Source organism: Lytechinus pictus, chromosome 12, assembly GCF_037042905.1.
Source record: "Lytechinus pictus isolate F3 Inbred chromosome 12, Lp3.0, whole genome shotgun sequence".
NCBI classification, from domain to species: Eukaryota; Metazoa; Echinodermata; class Echinoidea; order Temnopleuroida; family Toxopneustidae; genus Lytechinus; species Lytechinus pictus.
Genome location: NC_087256.1, coordinates 21,821,807 through 21,843,004, shown reverse-complemented (window position 1 = coordinate 21,843,004; position 21,198 = coordinate 21,821,807). Strand labels below are relative to the sequence as shown.

The 21,198-nt window shown below is 34.9% G+C and overlaps 1 protein-coding gene across 4 annotated transcripts; it reads right to left on the bottom strand.

The window, feature by feature from the left end:
• Positions 1-1,601: 1,601 nt before the first annotated feature.
• LOC129273024 (acyl-coenzyme A amino acid N-acyltransferase 1-like) lies at positions 1,602-18,405 on the bottom strand. 4 transcript variants are annotated; one of them, XM_064107435.1, is made up of 10 exons: positions 18,271-18,405; positions 11,622-11,979; positions 10,298-10,719; positions 9,021-9,305; positions 7,564-7,751; positions 6,135-6,349; positions 4,891-4,996; positions 4,168-4,248; positions 3,606-3,741; positions 1,602-2,590 (listed from the first exon to the last, which is right to left on the bottom strand). In XM_064107435.1, the coding sequence occupies exons 3-10, from the start codon at positions 10,497-10,499 to the stop codon at positions 2,421-2,423; spliced, it is 1,383 nt and encodes a 460-aa protein (XP_063963505.1). In that variant the 5' UTR covers positions 10,500-10,719; positions 11,622-11,979; positions 18,271-18,405; the 3' UTR covers positions 1,602-2,420. The 4 variants fall into 4 exon arrangements, with proteins under 4 accessions (XP_063963505.1, XP_063963506.1, XP_063963507.1 ...); XM_064107436.1 differs by lacking the exon at positions 18,271-18,405 and adding an exon at positions 11,299-11,376 and having other exon boundaries at positions 11,622-11,838; XM_064107437.1 differs by lacking the exon at positions 18,271-18,405 and adding an exon at positions 11,299-11,376 and having other exon boundaries at positions 11,591-11,624.
• Positions 18,406-21,198: the final 2,793 nt, after the last annotated feature.

The following is a 21,198-nucleotide window of genomic DNA, read 5'->3' as shown; positions in this document are numbered from 1 at the left end:
ATATCAACCCGCTAACCAATTTAGTCTGCCTATACATAGACCCTTGGTTTTCCCAATTTCGCATAGTGCATAACATAATAATGCCTCATTGTGGTGGTTATAATTTGCGTACTTAATATTTATAATGTTCTATACAATGTATGATTTTATTTACTTTCAACAAAATTATTTCCTTGTATTATAATAATAAGTACTAGTAATTTTATTCAATTTATATCATTCATGTTTGTACTTGAATATTATTCTATTATTGTAAATTGTACATAAGTTTTTATACAGCCTTTGGCTGGGAGGCATGTTTTAATAAACCATTATTGAATTGAAAGTAGAGTCTGAGCAGCTAGACTAGATTCACTATGTACTGTAGCTTTCTCGACAGAGAGAGATCAGAGGCTTTGAGTCTAGTCTTCACTCTATGACATGGTTTTAGTTTAGTGTCAAATATAAGTCTGTGCTTGCAGACTTCTGACTAATCATCAATCGGTTTTGTGATAATTATTATAAAAGTTGACACATTTATGTTAATTATCTCTTCAAACTCAAAGGGACCAGATTCCAAGCATCCTGCATAATCACTATTCCTGGATCACATTAATATTGCTAGGTGGCGGGGATGTGAATGTCGACAGATTGCTCTTCCGAAATGCATACCTTTTCCAACAAATCTTCATTTTATTTCTTAGTAGTTATAGGTGATTGGATGAACGGAGGGGATATTTGAAAGTTCAAATAATTCAATGTCGATATATACATTTGAAAATGATAAATTCCTCCATCAGATTTTACGAAGCTACGATAATCATCACTCTGTGTTTGTTATTGGTGTAAATTGGGAACAAAAATTAGATTTCACATACTAGTAATTGAACGTACAAAATATATAGCTTGAAAGTGTGACGATCATTTATTTCACAAAGTTTTTGGAAGGCTTATGATTGTTTCGGGGGAAAATGTGACATTAAAAAGTTATGCAACTTTGTTATTTTACATATTTTTAGAATGTTTTAAGTGCTTTTATTGTTTTCAATGTAATCAGTCTGATGTTGGATGGACCCGGGATGGATTTGTTCTTTATATTAAAACATATGCAGCCTTTTCATATCTTGACACAAAAAAGTAACTTCTACAGTTAAGGAGAAATACATGGAAATTTACGTTTTCCTCGAGTGTGTTTTTACTTATAAAATTAATATTATCGTAAGAACAATTATATGAAAATTATTATTTACATGCTCGTTTCATATATGAACATTGACAAATCATCATGTGGACACGCGGAAAATTATGGACCATATAATACAAATATTATCAAGAGGGCACGCGATACCAAGATAAATATCATAACACTTACCATATGTGTATCATCAAGTGACAAGACTTCATTGATAATATTTTTCAGAAAAAAAGTATTCTCTTCATTATTATATAACACAACCATCCTGTCCAGAACAACGCATTACTTAGGCATTATCTTAAACTACCTGTTGTGAAAATTGATAACCATAATTATGTGGGCACGCCGAAAATTATAGACCATACCATCATATAACAAGATAGGACACGATACCAAGATAAACATAAAAACACGTACCATATGGGTATAATTATCAAATGCCGAGACTTTATTGATCATTTTAAGAAAAATAGAATTTTCTTCATAATTATATAACACTCTCCAGAACAACGCGTTTATTTTAGAATGTTGTGACCCATGCAGAGCACATATTACGAATGGTAAATGCCCTGCAAGAAACCTCTCTTGCACCTATAATAGTTTTACAAAATAAGATTCAGTTCGAATTAAGTCAATTATATTCTTTGAAATAGGAAATATTAATGCGAAAGCAATAAAACAAATGTGATTTGGAACTTTTGATTCCCGGTCCGATTCCTATTAAACGACGATGATTTACAAATGATATTCATCTATAGAAATTAAAAAAATATATATTCTCCATCAATCTTTTGTGTAGTGCTGTCATCTTTTAACGTATTTTTTCATGTATATATTAACAGAATATCGTACCATAAACAACTGAAATTACACATACAAGTATTCATGCAAGCACAACAATTTTCCTTTGAACATGATTCATAGCAATTTTTCTTGAAACAACTATGTATAGATACAAGCAATTTTAAATTGTCGGGAATCTCTCCTATATTTACGGGAAAGATATAAAGGCTTAAGGATCATCTGAAACAATATCGGATGAATATCCAATTCCATCTATAGTAGTTCGATAATAATTGCACATTAAGTATATTCGAGAGCAATCCATCAAGAACTAATAAGTGTGAGACATTTATTTGTTAGTCATGAAAGGATACACATGTTCAGTATTTTGTAATTACTGTGTTTTCATTGAAGATGAAAATGCCCAATAAAATCAAGGGATCAAAGAAATATTTAGTCAACATCAAAGTTTGGACGAAAGGTGTGAAACTGATGGATTCGAATCTAGCCAATCTAAACGGTAGGTTTCTGTGACGTTTAGTTGACACCGGAACCAGTTTATCGACTTCCGCCAAGCTTTGTTAAGTCCATATGCATGGAGTCGTGGATCGCCTCCGTTGATCGAAAAGACAGCTAGGTAATTTGATTGATAAACAATGAAAATAAATTAACAAACTTCTGCTAAAATATATCTATTATATTTGTAATAAACTAGAAAGAAAACGTACATATTTTAGGACTAGTCATGTCATGGAAAAAAAGAACATATTATAAATATTTTTAAAATCTATTTCGAAGGGGGTGTTGCAAAAAAATATTTGCGATCAATTGCAAATATTCTGTTGCAATTTAACAACTGATAAATCAGCGTTAGCTATAGCAAATCATATTAAACTTGTTTCAAGGAGCAAATTAGCAATCAATCACTAATTTGCAATTAACTGCAAGAATAATGATTGATTAAGGGACTAAAAATTGACTTGCAATAAGATCGCTAGTTTCTTGCAACACCCCATAAATCATATATTTGTAAATTTTTCACACAAACTTTGAAAGCTACATCACGTAATCCAGGCATTATTAGTTCACAATCCACTCAAAATTTATTAATTGCATGTTATTCATGCCTGCATCTTTGAAATTATTCGTTGCCATGTTTGTATATAAATTATGAAAGTAAATATTTGGGTAATGTCCAATTTGAATCTCATGAGGCTGTAAACATACCTTTTTTTACACGTCCTAAGACTGAATACCTAAAATAATGTATGAATCATCATTATCTGCTCTTTTAGTCTTTCTTTCCAACTTTTTCTTTCATTGTACTTATCTCAATTTATGTTCTTTGTATACGTTTTATATGAAAATGTCATTCTAATTGTATTTGAAAGTGTAAGCTTGATTGATTTTTATATTAATTTACTTAATTTATTTTATATTTATGTTTCTTTGATTTGCATGTTTAAAAAAAGTGAATATAGAAACTGCATAAACCAAATAAAATTCAAAAATAAAATACGTCCATTTTATTTTGTTTTGTTGAATATGAAAATAAAACATCTGAACATAAGTACATAAAGCAATAATACACACTGTATATTTGTCAGTCCCAAGATTCGTATGTTTGCGAGTAAGAAGATTTACTTACGATAAGGAAGAGTTGGATCCATGTTATTTTGGCGGCAAACAGGTAGATACGGAGCATCAACATAGTGGCCCGTACCTTCAAGATAGATACTCTCTAAGAGATGACCCTTACCCACTTTCTCTATCCTATCCTTCATCTATTATCAAGACGGAGAATGGATTCCATTATTTTTTCGTTTTGATATACCTCAATAATGATTGTTTGCAATCTAACGATGCGTGAACGATTTGCTAGGCTATTGGTCTCAAAATTACATACGAGATTCCACTCTTACCACATGTATCAAATTTATAGTTAAAACATTTTATAATTGTGAAATCTATCTCTGAAAACGAGTTTCATTTTTTGTGGGACGCACTGTATTTGTTTTGTGTTGTTCCTTTTTTTGTAATTTGGGAACTTTCAATTTTCGAAAACTCTAAAAAAATTATGGGTAAATTGTTTTCGTCTCCTTTATTGATATAATTATTCACACCTTGAAATCTATTTCTATATATTAAATAAAGAAAGGTAGGCCTATGTAATATACGCCAATCTTACCTGAAAAAAGTCAAATACTTACTGCTGTCATGCGTTTGTATGACGGTAGTTGCTGATCGTCACCCGAAGTGATAAAAAGCAGTGGGCACGTTATGTCTTCCACCTTTTTATGAACAAAAAAACAGCAAGGCGATTTAATAAAAAAAGATGAAACGTAAAAGAATTAAACTCAGAAGATAGTTTGAAAACGTTATATGGGTCAAATATAGGATAGTTTACCAAATATAAAAATATTTAGTAGCATATAAAACCTTCTGCAGTGCTATGCCGAAAAATAGTCTAAGGCATATTCGGATTAAACCGTTTGATTTCATTCGAGAAGCACATTTTTTCCATATCAGCTACTGGTATATATGTTTTCATGGACTAACACACCGAAATATTAAGATTAACTGCAGGAGAACAATAAGGGCGGTGCAAGAATATGTTTATGGGGGAATGAGTATCAAACGAAGAAGGTCAATTTTGTTTTCTTTTTTGCTCATTTTATCACATATAAAGTTCTGAATGTGCAAACAAAATGGGTATCAGAGAGCTAAACGTTCCAGGCCTCTCTTTTTATGCTTTACCATTTTTTCTCCTTTCTCTTTTTCAATTTTCCTTTTTGGGGGGTTATACTTAAAAAAATCACAGGGGGTCGCCCTGTCACCCCCCCCCCCCCACCAAGTGATACCAGGAGTGCATGGTGCCGCTCCTGCAGAAGAAAATTATTTGACTTCGCATCGACAATGCTCATTATCCTTACCGGTGTTAAAAAGTCACCTTGGAGATTATCGTAAGCGTTGAAATCATTCAGCTGCCATATAAATCCACCATCTTTGTCCTCGACTACTTCGCAATGATCAGCAGTGCTGTGCACGAATATACAAAAAACAAGGATATACCCAAAGCCATAACAGATTCATCTGAAGAAAATTATTACTTGTAATGTGATTTTCCTAAAGGCCCAAAGCGCTGGATTAAAACGAAATATACACAAAATTGCTTACATTTAATAATTTGTTATACCTTGTGTTATTTTGATTTTCCTCGAATTCCTCAAGTTGTTTTGTTTTGTATGACTTTGTATTTTTGTTTTGAACAGAACATTGGCAGATGCCAATGACGTTTCAATAAATTCAATTCTTTTCAAATTCCCATGACCAATATTGTATCATATGTTAAAATCTGATATTTGTAAAAGGGCACCTGCCTACAAGATTTTAATATTTTTGGTTGCCTCTTACCATATGTTGATCTCTGATATGAATGTATACATTGTATGTATTTGTTATATTTATTTGTTGCTACGTGTATACATTTATATACATGTATGTTATTTTGCATTGTACTTGAATATGTTTTATATGGTAAATAAATGAAATTGAATTTAATTGAATTGAATTCACATCGGGTGTCATTAATGGGTTATCTATCAACTTGCAGAACTGTTTCAGGAAATTTATCAATCGATTTGTATGATAAACCTGAAAGTAAAGAATGTTTGGTGACCAAAAAAATGAAAATCTTGAGTTAACTTTTCTTCTTTATGAATATTCATCAATTAGGCTACATCCCTCTCACTGACAGATATATGCAACGTATATCGCGTCTATCACTTGATTTTATTTTTTCATCAAACATGTCAAATATGTGCTGTCTTCCTCTGGTAAATCTCCCTTTTATTTTGTGGTAGAAATGATAAAAGAGAGATCTGTTGTTTCCCCATTTCGAGATTGTTCCCACAGAAATAGTTTCGACTTGGGCAAATATCGACTTGAGAAGATGTAAATGAAATATTTTTGCATTATTAATATATACCACCGCCATCACCATCACCGTCCTCTTCAAAATTATCATCATCATCATCATCATTTTTTATCATGATTATCTACATGTACATATATATCATTCTGTTATCCCCCTTATTTTGTCTTTTATTTTTCAATTTTCAATATTGATAATAAAAACATGTGCTCCAATTTCCGATCGGATAGTTAATCGGCTCACTTGTAAGGATCGATCGTTGATCCGTCGGGTAGCTTGAGACCGATCTGATAACCCAGAAAGTCCAAACAGCCGGTAGCAGCCACACATCGGATAGGAATCAGATCCTTCAACCTGGCAGCCGCTTGGAGTGCCAGGACGCTCCCGAGACATGACGACACAATGCCGACTCGGTTGATGTCCAGTCGAGGATGGAGGGCAATATACTCGAAGAGGTCCTGAGAGACATCATTATATGAATAACCGATTAATCAATATTATATATTTTGTGTATTCATTCATTCAATCATCAAGCTCTTCATTCAATTCCAAGCTTATTTTCTGTCAAACGAAAATTCACACTTAACCAAATCTAATCATTACACTCTAAATACCCCCTGGAGGGAGTCAAATATATTGCTGTACACATTCTGATTTCAAGGATCGATACTTAAATAAAGGGGTGAAGATTCGAACTCCCATAAAGTAACAACGAAAGACCGAAATAAAGAAACCAACAAGAACAATTTTTTGTTACCAAGAAGGAAACCGAAGTCTACCGGGAATTTGAAATTCGAAAAATGACCCAAATATGGCACCGGTCGACACTGCCCCACCCCCTCCACTCCCCCCCCCCCCCCGCAACCCGCCACTATCTTGAAACATGATTTCTCTGCACTTTAAATAGTGAACTAGTACAGCAAAATGAAAACTGAAAGTTGAAGCTATTTAGTGCAATCTTCCTAAGAGTCGAAACTATGTTAGGCTGACTTTTTTATGATAATAAAAGAGTCGTATAAATCAAATATATATGTCACAATATCATACTGTATACCCGCGTGCTCAATTCACAAATACATTTCATTCTGATGTTAATCGCATGAATTTATAATAAATCCAGCCAGATAGAGTGTAGTTAGGAACTAATCAAATTCCTGATTTTATTCGAATACCTTAAGGGTTTCTTTTTTCATCTCAAAGTATTCAAATTAAACTTTGGATCGTTTGGTCTGGCTTTATTTCAAACACAGGTAATTTAGAATGTATAATTATACTTAAATATATTTTATCCAAACGGTATAAAGCAGTCGGCATTTCCTTTTTATTTTCATGTAGGGCCTACTTTTACGGAGGGGCGGGGAGGGGTCGTGCCCACCGCGCTAAATTATTATTGGTACGACCTTTTTTTATTTTTATGAGAAGACAGGGGCTACGCTAGAGTTGTATTTTGGTTTGAGGGGCAAGATGGCACAGAAAGACATAAATTTAGATTGCAGGGTTAATATGGAGTAACACAACCTCTCTCATTGATGCTCTTTTTTCTTCCTCTGTTTCTTTCTCCTCTTTTCTTCTCCCTTTTCACTCCGTGACAAAATCAAAGTTAGGGGATCGCCCCAGCCCCCTTACGTGCCGCCTCTGCGCAGAGGATCAAGATTAAGAACTTTTCATTTACCAGGAATATCTGAAGGTCAAAGTATCTGCATTTTTCATGCATGACAACCCTCCCCTCCATCATCTTTCGGAAGTAATTGATGGAGAAGACAGCGAAGCCATGAGATGCCATCAAGGATGGACGATCTTCCACCAAGAATGGCACGCCACCTCTGATATCGAGCAGCACCGGCAGCGGATCCGAGGCACCTTAAAGAAATAATGATAAAATTATTTAAAAAAAAAATAATACAGTACCTGGATTTATATAGCGGGGTTTTTGCCAAAGGGTGCAAAACGTTGTTGTTATGACCCCGGCTATACCTCAAACAACCAGTTTATCAAGGGCACTCCGTGCATTCTTCACCTCACCTGGGTCGAGTGCAGCACAGTGTGAATAAGTTTCTTGCTGATGAAAAACACGCCATGGCTAAAATCACGAGACCACAACGCGCCCATGGCATGGACATAAATTTTCGAGTCAATAAACTTTATTTCTTTTGCATTTTAAGTAATTATTCAAATCATTCGTTCATTTGTTTAAATATGAAAATTTATATGTTTCCATCTATATCCATGAAGCCCTCTCAACTTTATTTTTTTTTTAAATCCAAGGGCATAGATTTGTAAATTGATAATATTGGGGAATTATATAAAACTTTTATTTAAAATGATATTAGCAAGAAGGATTGGATACAGGTGTTCACAACTTACAGGCAACATGCATAGTCAAGTTTTAAAGGAGAATGAAACCCTTGAAACCAGCTGAATCCATATCAAAGAGAAAAATCAAAGAAACATATTGTTGAAAGTTTGAGGAAGATTGATTGAATAATAAGAAAGTTATGAGCATTTGAATATTGAGATCACTAATGCCATGTAGATCCTCTCATTGGCAATGCGACCAAGATCTGTGATGTCACACACGTACTCATTACTTTAGTACTTATTTCACTTATATTCTCACTTTTATAGAGTCTATCACAAGGTGAGGTGTTCTCTTTATGAGAGGACAAGTACAGAGGTTTTACAACATTATATCACTGATGAATCGTTTGTCATATGATTAGAATGAGCAAAAAGAGATGTTTTGGGGTATATTTTCAGTGTCCAAAAGGGGGAGAGTTGTTCATCTGTGACATCATAGATCTTGGTCGCATTGCCAATGGGAGGATCTCCATAGCAGTGATCTCGACATTCAAATGCTCATAACTCTTCTATTGCTAGTCCTATTTTACTCAAACTTTTGTTGATCTTATTCTTTGATTTTTCTGCTTTCACAAAAGCTAACTTGCTCCAAATAAATAACTCCAGATCAGTGGCGTAAAAAAAAAAATCATCATCCTGATGATGACCAGAGTATTCACTGATCGAAACGTCGATAAAAAAGTTCTTTTCAGAGCTAACAATCAGCCAGGAAAAATTACACAATAACAGTTCATTTCAGGACTTTTAACCATGGACTTCCCCAATACTGACCCTTCTTTTGGGGGAGGTAGAGGCACCCGTCTGCAGTCCCATGCTGCGCAAGATGCCTCTCTACATAACTGGCTAGATACCATCTCTCGACCGAAGTGGAATGCATCAGTTTATTCTCATCATCATCGTCGATCAGCTGGAAGGTGTAGATGAAAGGTTTCTGGACGTTGAGCTTGACAAGGCGGGGTCTCTTACTGGCGTCCTCTGGTGCAGGTTCTAGACTCCAGAGCAAGCCCATCGGTTCGATGCCCCGGTAGCTTCCTCCGAGGGATGGTGTCTTCTCGACTGCATTTGGGGAGTAGTGGGGGAAATGTCATCGAAAGTGAGCAGGACTAATCGTTATATCAGAATAATGTAAGACCTGATCAGGGGCGGCGCCATGGTGGAGGTGCCAAGACGATTTATTTTTTCTCAATTTAATTGCAGGGTTGATATAGAGTTACACGATCAACACGCACTTTTCTTCATCAAGCTCTTCTGTCTTCTCTCTTTCTTTCCTTTAAAAAAAAAGTAATTTCGACCCCTTTCCAAATTTTCTCCTATTTGAAAAGTATAATTTTGGGGGTCGCACCTCCCTCTCCCCCTCTCTCTCTCTCTCTTGATCTGATAACTTTCCTTGGGTTTGATTAGCCGAGAAGCATGTGTTTAATCTTTATTTGATTTTCTGCTATTATATATAATTTTTTTCGGATAAAACGGATTTGTCGGATAAAAAAATCGCACAAGATCTTTTATGAAACTCTCCCCGGATGTCTTTTGGAGGAGACAATCGCATCAGACCATTTTCGGACAGGCATTTCATCGAGATCAAAGGATACGAAAAGAGTGTCTGACATAAAGATGACCAAAAGATGAAGTTTACTCTATACTTCAGGCAATTAAAATAAATGTTAATCTGATATCGTAATTGACCAACCGACTTATGGATCCAAATCCAATTCTGAGTGATTTCAATTGTAAAATCATCTGACGTGAGTTACAGCCGATCAGAAATGCATGATCTTAAATTACAGAGAGATAGAGGGAGATGTGAGAAGAAATCGAAAGGGAAAGCAAAACAGAGGGAGAGATAAGGTGATAATAAAGAATAGATCATGAAGCAAGGGGAAAAAGGACAGAAAGGATGTAGAAGAAAGCACTGCCTCAGATACAGCTATTGTTTATCAGTCAGTGTGTCCCCTGTGTCTATGATTCTAGCTTAAATTCTGGCACCTCATACGATTTTTGTCTAATAAATTATGACCTTTTTATGATAACTCAATTTCAATACACCCTACCTTCCACCACTCCTCTGTCATCGGCTTCGTACCGAGCATGGGATTCGAACCGATGTTTCCTTGATTCAGAGTAAACGTGAGCGCGTAGTGTGACCCTCTGGTGGGGTCTGAGACCAACGGCCTTGATGTGAAGATCCTCATCGTTCAGACTACACTCCGGGAGAACACGGAGCCTTGGAAACGACTCAACATCAAGATCCATTACCGCAATCTGCTCACACGGTTCTAGTTAAATCAGTCCGTTGACTACGGAATTCTGTGATTCCCATAAGATTTCTACAGGTAGTAGTACTCAGTTCCATTAATTGACAATGGGTTGATGTAAGTGTCAACTTGATGAAATGAATTTATTGACCAATTTAGAAGAGAAAATATTGTGTTGTGAGTGCAGTACTACCTCGGAACTGTATACTTGCAATCACCTGGAAATGAAAAGTATAGACCTATTTATTTGCGAAAATCGCACACGATGCAAGTATTGATGATCGGTTCGGTTTATATAAGGATAATAATTAATTACTCTGAAGTACTCATAATTGGGTCTATAAAGAGAGACTCACTGGATCTGAAGTTGAGAATCATTGTGGAATAGGAGCAGATATATGAGCATTAAGATATATACTCCTGATACCAGATAACTGCAGACACAAATATAATAATAATAATGATAATAATAATATTAATAATAACAATAATAATAATGATGATGATGATGATGATGATAATAATAATAATAATAACAACAATAATGATAATGATGAAGATGATAATAATAATAATAATGATGATAATAATAATAATAATAACAATGATAATAATAATAACAAAATAACAATTATAATAAACAGAGTAATTAGCGCCAGAATAGACCACAAAGCAAGTTTTACTACTTATTTTTTTCTTCAAAACCACTCGCATGTGGAATATATGACTTACATCAAAATAATAATTACAACAAAATAATCAATAATTACAACATAATAATCTGATGTTGAAAATACTTGTTTGCACCCGCGATCCTCTTCTGACAGGTAAGTGTCCATTAGTGGCATTGCTCCTCACCGAAACGATCCCACATGCTATATATAAGTTTCATGAAATTTGAACAGTTATAATTATGCGTTCCTTCATTTAGAGTTCATCGGTAGAGATTCCATTTTTTTTCTTTGTTTTAAAATAATATCCTTTCCTAAAATATGTGCTATCATCATACAATAATATTCTAAGGCTATTACATTCTGCACGATTATTTCATTATAATCAAAACCATAAGCAATTAATGTAAAATGATACACAATAATTAGTAGACCATGTAGACACTTACCTCGGGTATGTCCCGTTGTCTCTCATTATATATGATCAATTAAGGCTTTGTTCGATCAGGATTTGTTTAACCAGTATAGAGCATATATTATGTTCTTGACTATTTCCCTTTCCTGTCTGCAGTCATGTTAGTTTCGTAGAATAATTTTGCTTATAATAATGAAGTGCATGCCGTGTCTCGTATTAAGAGTGGACTTTGTCCCCGTGTTCCCCGTGACAAATCGAACGTATCGGAGAAAAGGGATTAACGTTCTTTTCTCTCAGTGACTTTATACAGAGGTGACGTAACCCAAGGGCATGGGTTTGAGCATGGGTGGGTGCACATCTTGGTGAGGTGGAACTAAAGTTTGGAAAATCAGCTGTTGAAAGCAGAAGAACAAAGGGGTAAAATGGGGTAAAATTTCGTTTTGCTTGCCAGTGTCGGAACTTATGGTGGCCCTGAAGGGACATCGCAAATAGACCAATTAAATCGCGAATATTCACGACGAAATTGGCGACGAAATTCACGACGTCGCCAATTTCGTCAATTTGAATATTCACGACGAAATTGGCGACGAAATTCACGACATCGTGAATTTCGTCGCGAATTATTCACGACGAAACTCACGACGTCGCCAATTTCGTCGCCAATTTGAATATCCCAGGACCAAAATCCAATTGAAACCAGTTGGATTTCCAATTGGTTTCAATTGGTTTCAACTGGTTTCAATTGGTTTTAACTGGAATATAACAATTTCCAGTTGAAACCAGTTGGGCAACTGGAAATCCTAACTGGAACCCGTTGGGCAACTGGAAATCCTAACTGGAACCAGTTGGGTAACTGGAAATGACTTCCAACTGGAAATGATTTCTAACTGGAACCAGTTGGGTAACTGGAAATCCTAACTGGAACCAGTTGGGTAACTGGAAATCCTAACTGGAACCCGTTGGGCAACTGGAAATCCTAACTGGAACCAGTTGGGTAACTGGAAATCCTAACTGGAACCAATTGGGTAACTGGAGATGACTTCTAACGGGAAAGGTGATTAACTGGAATTTAATTCTAATTGGAACCCATTGGGTAACTGGAAATCCTAACTGGATCCAGTTGGGTAACTGGAAATGACTTCCAATTGGTTTCCAATTGGAAATTTTCCAGTTACCCAACTGGTTCCAATTGAAACCAGTTAATTTGCATATTATCTGCCAGTGTGCACAGATTAATGTTTTATGTGATTCATCATCATTTAAAATGTATCTATTTAATTATTTTCTATTTCGAGTACCATACTTGTTTCAGATAAGTGTTTAGAATGCTTAGCAGTGAAAACCATGTTCATAAATGTAATAGATTATAATTAAATCAGATTATAAGATAATTAGTACACCACTAACTGTTACCAAATTACATCAAATACAAATACATATATTTGAAGATCTTTCATATAAATATATATACATTATGAGAGTCTATTTTATCAATGCCCTTTACATTGGTATTAATATACATATAGCACTGCTTCTTTGTTGGCATGAGCAATAGTTATAGTGCAAATTCTAATTAATTTGTAACTAATTAAGTCATTCCAACTGGAAGTTCCAATTGGATCCAGTTGAAACCAGTTGCCTCCAATTGGTTTCAACTGGAACCAATTGAAACCAGTTGCCTCCAATTGGATTCAACTGGTTTTAATAGGGAAATTGGAACAACTGGAACCAATTGAAACCAATTGCCAACTGGTTCCAGTTGCCCAATTGGTTTTAACTGGAACCAGTTGGCAACTGGTTTCAATTGGTTCCAGTTGTTCCAATTTCCCTATTAAAACCAGTTGGCCAACTGGTTTCAACTGGTTTTGCTCTAATTGGTTTCAACTGGATTTTGGTCCTGGGATTGACGACGAAATTCACGACATCGTGAATTTCGTCGCCAATTTCGTCGCGAATTATTCACGACGAAATTCACGACGTCGTGAATTTCGTCGCCAATTTCGTCGTGAATTTGTTTTGCTTGCCTGGGCGGTCATGCGGGTTGAAACCAATTCGTCTGCTGCTAATTCCTCCACTCACATCAGGGTCTATATTCATTTAGTCTAATGCAATTCTGTCATTAACTTTTCGCCTAACAACCAGTGGCGTAGACAGGTTCGTACACCTGGGGGGGGATGACTGGGCTGCCAACGCTAGTGAGGGCGCGAAGCGCCCGAGCGAGGGAGCGAAGCGACCGAGCGGTGGGAGGGGGTTGTCCCCCCTCCCACGGTAGGGAGCTTTTGCAATTTTGAACTTGAAATCGTGCAATCTGATGCATACTTAATGAGGTAAAATAACACACACAAGCGCGCACGCACACACACACACACACGGGTGCGCGCACCACACACATACTACGCCTTGAATGGACAGACATACATCGACAAGATCTACACACCGTGGCATACGAATACAGAATGGACTGACACATAGTATTGCATATTGAACCACACTACGTATTTATTTATCTCTGTGAATTTTGCTGTTACACTTCTTCAGAAAAAAAAACCAATGTCAATTGTGTACACGCAGGTATAGTCTTTGTTGTCTTGATATGGGTATGTGGTTATGAATGAAAACAGCCTCTGTGGCCATTTGTGAATAGAACACATAAACAACAAACAAATAACAATATGTCTGTTCATTATAAAGCATAATGAATACGTACATACTATGCTTTTTTTTACCTCAAAGAAACAGGCATAGTATCCATAGATGGATATTGGCTGGCGGCTCATTAACATACAGATACAAAAAACATAAACAGTATCACTATGATCCATGGAGTAACAATACTGCTCTGTAAGTTTGTGAAGAAATCGGAACCATAACGGCATTGCATCGTTTCAAATTAGGGCATTATTTACTTCTATTTGATCTCAGTCTTATAATAATAATAATAATAATAATAATAATAATAATAATAATAATAATAATAATAATAATAATAATAATAATAATAATAATAATAATAATAATAATAATAATAATACAAATAAAAAATAATACTAATACAAATAATAATGCTAATACTAATAGGTTCCTTTTATCTCGCATTTCAAGACAGGGTAAATTCACACTGCGCTTTACATGAAACAAACTTCTTTAAACATTTCAAACTTATGTCTTCATGCATCAATCAACATACTTTAAATGAATACAAAACAAAGTGCATCTTAAATAAAACAAAAATAAATAAATAGTTAACAATACAGAAAAGATGTAGCTGCAAACTAATGTATACCAGTCAGTCCTGATATCAGTATTAGTGTAACAATAGTCATATAGTGGGAGCATGAAGTTGAACAATTCATGATTATACATAATTATATATGTTTGTTTGAATAATACTTGTTATAAAGATAGTAGTATGGTACTCTCTGTCACGAATTATTATGTATACTGTTGTATCACATTCATTTTCTATTCTGTTTTAGATTGCGCTGATGCATTTTGCACACAATGTATAATGCCTATAACACGAGTGGGCCAGACCACACATGTATTTCAATAAAAACCGACTTGAGAAAATAACGTGTATATAAATATATATAAATAAATAAATAAATAAATGCATATAATTTATATATATATGTATAAATATCATATACCTGTAATATAATCTGATATAAACTAATAAATAAATAAATAAATATAATACATATCATATATGAGAAGGTATTGCTAGTACTCGGTTCGTGCCTGAAAAGTAGTCTCGATGAAAAGAAAAAAGTTGTTGCTTCATTCCCATACCAAAAACAGCTTGATTAACAGTTGCTAATCAGATAATAGAGACATGCGGTAAGTTGGTAAACTTACTTAAGGAGCATTCATGGCTCAACAAACAAACATATCGGTCTCTTAGTCAGTTTTACTTTTGTAGTCTTGCAAATTTGTGTCTTAGAAACCAAATATCTTGCGCCTCTTTTCGTTCCTGCCCAGTAAATACTTGTAAGATTTTCTTTTTTTTACCGTCTGAATTGGCTTTCACCGTGTGAATGCGGCTAATAACAATAAACACAATTACAATAATGATGAGGATTATTATTATCATCATCATAATAATTATTATTAATATTATAATTGTTATCATTATTATTATTACTATTATTATCATCATTATGACTTATTAAGTAACCAAATATCATTCCCCAAAACCTGGGGGGGATGATTGTACATGCCATCCCCCCCACCTTGTGAGGTGGGGGGGATGCATCCCCCTCATCCCCCCCGTTGTCTACGCCCCTGCTAACAACCATATGGTCCAATAACCATTTGGTCCAGTCATCACTTCGTCTAATCACCAGTTCGTCTATGACCATTTTTCGTCTCATAACTAGTTGGTCTAATATCAATTTTATTTTCCTTAATTTCGCCCAATTAACACTTAGTTCAATTAGACCAAATGGCATATAAATGGCAATTGGACCAACTTGGTTATTAGACGAAATGGCAGTTAGACCATGTGGATAGTGGACGAACTGATGGTAGACCAAATGATAGCAGACGAGTTGGCATTAGACCAATTGAAAATAAACCATTGAAACGACAGAACGATGTCCACTGCTATCCATATGCATAGGCGGATCCAGGGGGGCCGCCCCCCCCCCCCCCCCTATTGGCGGAGCAAAAAAAGGAAAAAAGGAAAGAAATAAAAAAGGAGGGAAAAGAGAGTAGAAAAAAGAAGAGGAGGAGACGAGTGACTAAAGTAAGATGAGGAGAAGACATGGAAATAAAAAGAATCTTTCATGTCACTATATAAAATTTTCGCTCGCGCTTCGCGCTCACATTGCCTGTTAGGTGATTTTCATATCTTGTTCAATATGGAGTTTAAATATCAAGTTTGGAAGTCAATAAACAAAACATATTTCATCTCGAAAATCAAACTTTCATTATTTTGCGTGATTTACAAACTGATTTTTTTAAAGTGCTCTGTAAATATGACAGTTTTATGGTCTGAATATTAACATTTTCCGCTCGCGCTACGCGCTCGCAAATTTCGATTTATCAGGTACCTATTATTTTCGTAAAGTTTTCAAAATATCCCTTTTCAGGTCTGATTGTCAAAACGTACCAGTTAGCGCTGCACGCTCGCATTTTGATTGTATGTCTCAATATTGATTATACAATCCCCTTTTCATGACAATGTATACAAAGATTTAGGCTCGCAATTTGCGCTCGCATTATTGTTAAAAATATATTAACTGATGCATCCTATTTTTAAATACAAAAGTGCTTGAAATGTCCAGTTTTCAGGCCATAATATCATCAGATTTCGCGCCCTCATTAGGCATTAATGAATAAGATATTAATTTAATAATTGATTTGTCCCTTTTGTTTCATCTCGCGCTTAGCAAGAGGAATAGGAAGACAGTCATCATTTTCATATGATGACATGTCCTACATGTCCTAAGGATGTACCGGTCCTATGACAAAACTAAAAGTAGTTATAATGAAAAAAAATCAGCTCTGTGCAATCCATATCCACCTTACAATTTTCTTACAAAGTGCTTGAAATATAGAGCTGAAATTGTCTCTTTTCAGATCGGAATATCAAATAGTTTAAGCTCGCGCTTCACGCTCGCTTTGATTTTCATGATAAAAGATGTATTTAGAATGCCTAGATTCTAGGTCTAAATATGAAACACGCGCACGCATGTTTATTCAGATATTCAACTTGTTCTCTATTTAAATCATTATCCAGTTTCAGATCACAATATAAACAATTTTCTGCTCGCACTTTGTACTCGCATCATTAGTGTAGGAATTATTCATTATTTTCAAAATTTACAAAACATGAATAGAGTGTCCCGTATCTAGGTCTAAATCTCGATTTTTTCCGCTCGCGCTTCGCGCTCGCATCAATTGTTTAGTTATATAGCTTTCCTGTTCACGATTACAAAAACTGAATAAAATTTTCCATTCTTTATGTAGAAATGTAAAAATTTTCGGCTCGCGCTCGCATCAATTGTTCATTATATACCTATTCTGTTTAAGTTACAAAAAGTCCTTAGAATTTCCATTCTTTAGGTAAAAATGTCCAAAAAATTCAGCTCGCGCATCGCGCTCGCATTATTTGAATTTTAAAATATATAACGTCTTCATGACTAACTGCATGCAGTCTTTAACGGGTACCTTTTCCAATAGTTCATTTCTGCTCGCGCTTCGCGTTCGTAGTAATTATTTATTTCCATACACATCTTTTTTAGGAAAACAAACATTGCCCAGAATGTTCAAATTTTAGGAAAAAATACATAAGATTTCCAAAAAATTTAGCTATAAAATAAGGATTATGATATTAAATATTTATGTTGATTTATAAGAATAAAGCTAAAACCAGTAACAAACAAAAGGGAGAAGAAACAAAAAATAATCGAGTCCACTTCATATCACTATCCCTACCTACCCGCCTCCTTCTGAAATGGAAGTGAAACTGCTTTATTATGTCACTATGGAACAAAAAAAAATCTCGCTCGACGGCTACGTACGCACTCTCACAGTCATGTTTATCGATCGGTCTTTCAAGGATGCTATTATCAAATGATTTATAATCATTTTCTCCTTTCATAGGAATAACCTCAACCAAAACAATACATTTTATTCTGCAAAACTTTCATGCGTAAGTGGAAGTCGGATATAGCTACCTAAATATTTCGCCTATCAGTTGCTTTGCTCTCTCGAATTGCCCCATGCACCCCTGTTGGGCATTCTTAGATACACCAGTGAACCATGCACTGTAATAAACACATCCATTAATTCAAGCGAGGATCCAGGGGCACAGGGGTGCTCGTACTCCTCGCCCCCACCCCACCCCCATATGCAGGAAATCGTCCCTTTTGTTACAACATTGAGACATCCCCCTCTCAATTCATAAATAATTTGGGGGGTTATCAGATATTCCGGGAAGCAATAAAATTGTGTTCTTTTAGGGAAGCGAGTAGTTTTATTTTCTCATTTTTCCTGTCCAGGTCAGAAAATTCTGAAGAAATTGAACATGATTACGAGCCCCTCCGTGTATTATTACTTGAATCCACTTCTTATAATTGAAAAGATTATCTGATGAAATCCAGCGGACTAATCAAAGTTGACCTCCAGACATTGATAATAATCACAAGTATGTATGCTGAACTTTGCTCCTCGAGCAGTGACGATTAACATGGCCGTAAGCAGCGGGGCATATGGGGCAGTTGCACCCCAGGAAATTTTGAAAACTTAATATTTTTACTGAAAATTTTCACAAAATTTAACAAATGCGTGTACAAAATAATTAAATTTCACTTTAAAAGTAATGCAAAAGTGCCCCCAAGTGACGAGCTCAGTCGCTTTCGAGTTTCTTAATTTTTTATGCGTCTTGCTCCCCCGCCCCCGGAAAAATTTCTGCGTACTGCCAAGACGATTGTCGCCTTGATTATCTTTAATTGCATTACGTGGATGGAGAATGACGAGGGAAACTACAAGTAATTGGCATCGGCGTAATAAGCAAATACATTTGAGGGGTAGATATGACAGAGGCCCTAACGCATAAAATTGATATTTTTAAATTGAGACCGTCAAATTTAAACGTTTTTAATACAAAAATCAAAATTTTGTGACAGATTTTGACACAATATTCAGAAAATAAAACCATATTTCAACCTTCTTTGTTTCCCTTTCTTCCCTTTTCTCTTTTTTGTTCTTTTTTTTATCCTCTTAATCGAGGTATTTATTCATAATAACATGAACATATATATATATATATACAAACAATTAAAAAAATCAATTCAATTCAATAATGCAATAATTTTTTGAATATCACATTTTTTCAAAATCCCGAACTTACTTTTTTGTTTACATAAACTTTCATCATGGTAAGCTTGAATTCAATCCATAAAGAATTCGCATCATATCTTTTTCTTTTGAATATGCTTTTAGATGATTTCGACAAATAACAAATTGAGCAATAACACAAAATAGATTACACATATAACATTGCTGGAATTTTGCAGATCATAACCTATAATTAATGTTTTTTCTTCTATAGAAATAGTAATCTTGAAAATATAAAATACCAACCTTTCTATATGAAATGAAAAGTGGTATCAACTTCTCCACAAATGTTACATGTGTTGTTTTCTACTACATGCCACTTAAATAAATTGTCTCTTGAGGGTAAAATCATGTTAAAAAAATAAAACTAAATTGTCTAATTCTGTTATCAACAATTAAATGCAACTTAAAATAAAATACATGGTTCCAATTAAAGGAAATTGGTAATGAGAAAGATTAGACCAAAAAGATACAATGCCTGGTTCTTCCGATAACTCCGAACATAATAAATAATATATATTTCTTGTAGGTAAAGAATCTAAAGTTATTTGTACTCTTTTTTGTTCTTGGTCGTGAAATATGTACACCAGTGTTAATTGGTAATCCAAAGTCCTTGTAAAAAAAGTTTCATGCATTTGATGATATTCTCCCATCCTTGATTAGTTCTCAAACCATTGTTATATTTTCCCTCTCTCGCTCGCTCTTTCTGGAGCCATTGGTAGATAAAATGTAAATGGGGCGTTTCCTGGGAGCCCGTCAAATAAATCTTGTTATGATAACAAAATTTGCAATCACATTTTAAACATGCTCTGCATGCGTGGCTGGGGAAATATTTTGTTTTGATTGGCTGATAATAAACTTTTTTATAGAAACTGTGCATTTTGTCACTAACAGGTCTTTATGAAGCAGGACCATGGGACCATATGAAACTTGTCAGAATTCTTTGGTATGCCATAAAAAAATGTTGATGAAACCGCTCCTTACACCTCAGTCACATTTCCCCTACGGCCGCCGTACGGTGAGTCGAAAACGACCGTTTTAACATTTGTTTTGTACCAGATACATACGGGGGTTTGATTAAAATAAAACGGCTGTTTTCGACTCACCGTACGGCGGCCGTAGGGGAAATGTGACTGAGGTGTAAGGAGCAGTTTCATTAACATTTTTTATGGCATACCAAAGACGGCGGCCGTAGGGGAAATGTGACTGAGGTATAAGTGCTTCTCAACCAACGATTTCACCATGCTGACAAAACACAATATACACGCGTTGCTTTTATTTTATTTCACTAACATCTCAGTAACAAAATTAAAGAAGTATAAACCATTGCACAACAATAAGCAAACATTCCCCATCATAATGAATAACATAAATAACACTTTTCTAATTCAAATACAAACTACATTATGTATATACTTAAAAAATATTTTTTTTTATTTGTTGAAACATGTATGTGAACTAAAAATATATATTTATGAAAAATATAAATAAGTATATGCATGATCGTTTAAGGTGTCATAAGCGGTACAACAAAAATGTATTATAAAAAATGGGAGATGAGTTTTTGAAAGAATGAGGTATAATTTAAGCCTATATTTCACTAATAATTGCAGGGAAAAGAATGAGAAAAAGTATAGCTCTCCTTGTGCAAATTAATACAAAATGGCGGGCAGGGTGGGGTGTGGACGTGTGGTGGGATGGGATGCGTCATTATTTTAGCTGTTTCGCTACAACACAGCAAAAACTGTGGTGTTAACCGGTGTACA

Bases quoted from the DNA above. Each gene is read 5' to 3' on its own strand.
- LOC129273024 (XM_064107435.1), bottom strand. From the start codon at position 10,499: ATGGATCTTGATGTTGAGTCGTTTCCAAGGCTCCGTGTTCTCCCGGAG. The intron at 9,306-10,297 runs GTAGGGTGTATT...CCCCAAATGCAG, and splicing joins TGACAGAGGAGTGGTGGAAG to TCGAGAAGACACCATCCCTC. The intron at 6,350-7,563 runs GTAAATGAAAAG...GATGTCTCTCAG, and splicing joins TTGACCTTCAGATATTCCTG to GACCTCTTCGAGTATATTGC.